Source organism: Sander vitreus, chromosome 12 (genome assembly GCF_031162955.1).
Source record: "Sander vitreus isolate 19-12246 chromosome 12, sanVit1, whole genome shotgun sequence".
Classification (NCBI taxonomy): domain Eukaryota; kingdom Metazoa; phylum Chordata; class Actinopteri; order Perciformes; family Percidae; genus Sander; species Sander vitreus.
The window spans coordinates 25,196,750-25,198,803 of NC_135866.1; the positions used below are offsets into that span (position 1 = coordinate 25,196,750).

The window sequence follows — 2,054 nt, forward strand, 5'->3', positions numbered from 1 at the left end:
TAACTTCTTTAGAGGAATGAAAGCAATGCCTTTGTGTATTTTGTTAATACTCAAGGTTTAATAACAATAATTATGTGTGTGTCCAACATGCAGGGAGAATATGATGTGCACATTCAGAGCAGACATGGAAATAACCATTCTGCTATGATTGATTTTAACTTTATAAATACCACTTAGAGGGACATTTTGCTGCTTTCATAATTTTGGACTCTAATCACAATATGTGGACAGAAACGTCCATCAGTCAAAACTGAATTTAAAAAAAATGTATCACCATGAAATTAAAGCCAAGTGTTTCTGTCTTGTCGTTGCAGGCCAGTGGTAGGTGACTGTCAGAAGAAATGCCGGTCCTAGGTGCCCTAGTACATCACCACCTGGACCATGGCGACTCCTTGGCCAATGAGAAAAGAGAGGCGCTCCCGTGGCTCCGCCTGCCTTGCTAGATGGTCGGTGTCCTCCTTGATGCTCCTATGGTTGCCGTGGGTGTTGCTATGGCTGCCGTTGCCCACCCGAGCTGAACAAGTAGGTGGCGGGGTACACGGCGGGAAGGTGCTCCACAGTTCCCTGTCGTCCTCCTCGTCCTCCTCATCTTCCTCGTCCTCCTCCTCATCCCCGTCCAGCTCTTCGGCGTGGGGCTTCAACACGAGGCAGAGCGGGGGACAGCTGGACTGGCTGCTGTCAGAGAAAGGACCTTTCCACAGATGTCCAGAGTACACAGAGTTCAGAGAGAGGTTCCAGCAGGGATTTTCTACCAGATACAAGATTTATAGGTGTGTGTGTGTGTGTGTGTGTGTGTGTGTGTGTGTGTGTGTGTGTGTGTGTGTGTGTGTGTGTGTGTGTGAGTGTGTAGAGAAGAAGACAGAAAGAGACTGTGTAGCAGGATTTAAAATATCAACAGGTGGGAGGAAAAAGGTGTGCTCTCACTCATATCTAAGGCTACCTGCCCATCCTTTTAAGTAGCGCTTCTCAACCTTTTTGGCTTACAACTTCAGGGATACTCCTGTTATTTATTTCTCTATTTGGGGGACCCACAAGAGACAGATAAAAACAGGAATGGTAATAATCACAGCAGCAGAGACTGACATATCCTGACTTCTAGTCAAGGGTATAGGTCAAGCTCCAAAAACACTGGATCCTATTTCATAATTTTAATTAATACCAATTTGTTAGACCCTGCACGCTTATTTTCACTAGAACATGTTTACATGCTTTAATGTAAAAAAACAAAAACAAAAAAAAAACACCATTATTTTTCTGAAATGCTTCGTTCATGCCTGTCTCTTTAAGCCCCTTTCCCGAAACAGCCCAGTCTGCTCAGATTGGTCAGTGATTTTTGGGTCTCCCGCATCTGCACTCTCAAGGGCTTTGCACCGTCATTGCATCAGCACTTTCTACCTATAAATATATATATATATATATATATTAGAGATGCACTGATTGACCGGCTGGTGACCGGAATTGGCCGATTTTCACGTCATCGGCCATGACCGGCGACCTGCCGGTCAAACTGACATATGCCGATTTTATGCCGGTCAAATGCACTCGGGTGCCGCATGATTTACATCGCGCAACATCACACGTGCACATGCAGGGTTTTCGCTGTGTGCATTTAGCAGCGGTGCACTGCCGCTCAATCAGCCGTTTATGAAATGTCATAAAGTCGTAATTATGCACGGCTCGAACAGTCAGCCGCTCTCTCTCTCTCCCCTCTGAGGCTGAAAAACTGGAACATGAAAACCGCACTCATGCGGGTCCCGTGAAATATGACAGCTACAGTTTATTGGAAAATAGCGTTGGGCACACTGACTTTGATGACTTTATCAGACCCCAGATGAGACAAGAAGCTAACGTTAGCAAACGCTGTTGTCCCTCTGCCTCTGACACCCCGCTGGCCGCTGTAGGAGACGCTGTAAACAAAAAAACAAAAAAAAGAGACACTATATTCACACTTTTTTTTATAAAAAAAAAATAATAATAATTGAAATCTCACTTTTTACATTATGGGACCTTTAAACTCCATGGACCCACTTTGGAACATCATCTTTTTGTTAAAA

General features: G+C 44.5%; 1 protein-coding gene across 1 annotated transcript in view; it reads left to right on the forward strand.

Annotated features, from left to right (window-relative positions):
• Positions 1-332: 332 nt before the first annotated feature.
• Positions 333-2,054, forward strand: part of brinp2 (bone morphogenetic protein/retinoic acid inducible neural-specific 2) — a 128,884-nt gene continuing 127,162 nt past the window's right edge. Inside the window, exon 1 of the mRNA XM_078265037.1 lies at positions 333-770. Coding sequence (XP_078121163.1) covers positions 382-770 — 389 coding nt within the window. The 5' untranslated portion in view covers positions 333-381. The remainder of the gene's footprint in view (positions 771-2,054) is intronic.